Raw genomic sequence first — 493 nt, 5'->3', positions numbered from 1 at the left:
TTTTTTTTGGTTTGTTTATGTTGCGTTCAGTGTTTACTTTTTTGTTTCTGTTTATATTTTTGTTTTTGTTTATTTTTATATTTATTTATTTTTTTGTTTCTCTTTATTTTATTATCTCTATTTGTTTCCTATATATTACTACATTTCTTTATTATATATTTTTGTGTATTTTATAATAAATTTATTTTATTATTTTTTTATTTATTTAAATAAATAAAAAAACAAAAAACAGCAGCAAAAAACAAAAACAAAATTTCATTGCATGCGGTGTACGGGGTGTTGAGGTGTATGTACACCCCAGCCCCCCCCCTGCCTCATCATCTGCAGCAGCAACTGCTGCTGCTGCTGCTGCTGCTGCTGCTGCTGCTGCTGATGAGGCAGCAGCAGCTGCTGCTGCTGCATCTCTGGGGCCCCAGGAGACACAAGGAGGGGCCCCGAGAGCTGCGGAGACACCGCAGGGAGCCGCATTGCAGGCAGCAGCAGCTGCTGCTGT

General features: G+C 38.5%; 1 protein-coding gene across 1 annotated transcript in view; it reads right to left on the bottom strand.

Annotated features, from left to right (window-relative positions):
• Positions 1 to 255: 255 nt before the first annotated feature.
• Positions 256 to 493, bottom strand: part of EMH_0077940 (uncharacterized protein) — a gene marked incomplete at both ends in the record, with an annotated part of 2,763 nt that continues 2,525 nt past the window's right edge. The window contains one exon of the mRNA XM_013499928.1: positions 256 to 493. Within this exon, the coding sequence (XP_013355382.1) occupies positions 256 to 493 (238 nt within the window).

The sequence above is a fragment of the Eimeria mitis genome, genomic scaffold, assembly GCF_000499745.2.
Source record: "Eimeria mitis Houghton genomic scaffold, Emh_scaff4823, whole genome shotgun sequence".
NCBI lineage: Eukaryota > Apicomplexa > Conoidasida > Eucoccidiorida > Eimeriidae > Eimeria > Eimeria mitis.
The sequence above is the reverse complement of the archived record's forward strand: the minus strand, read 5'-3'. Positions and strand labels throughout refer to the sequence as shown.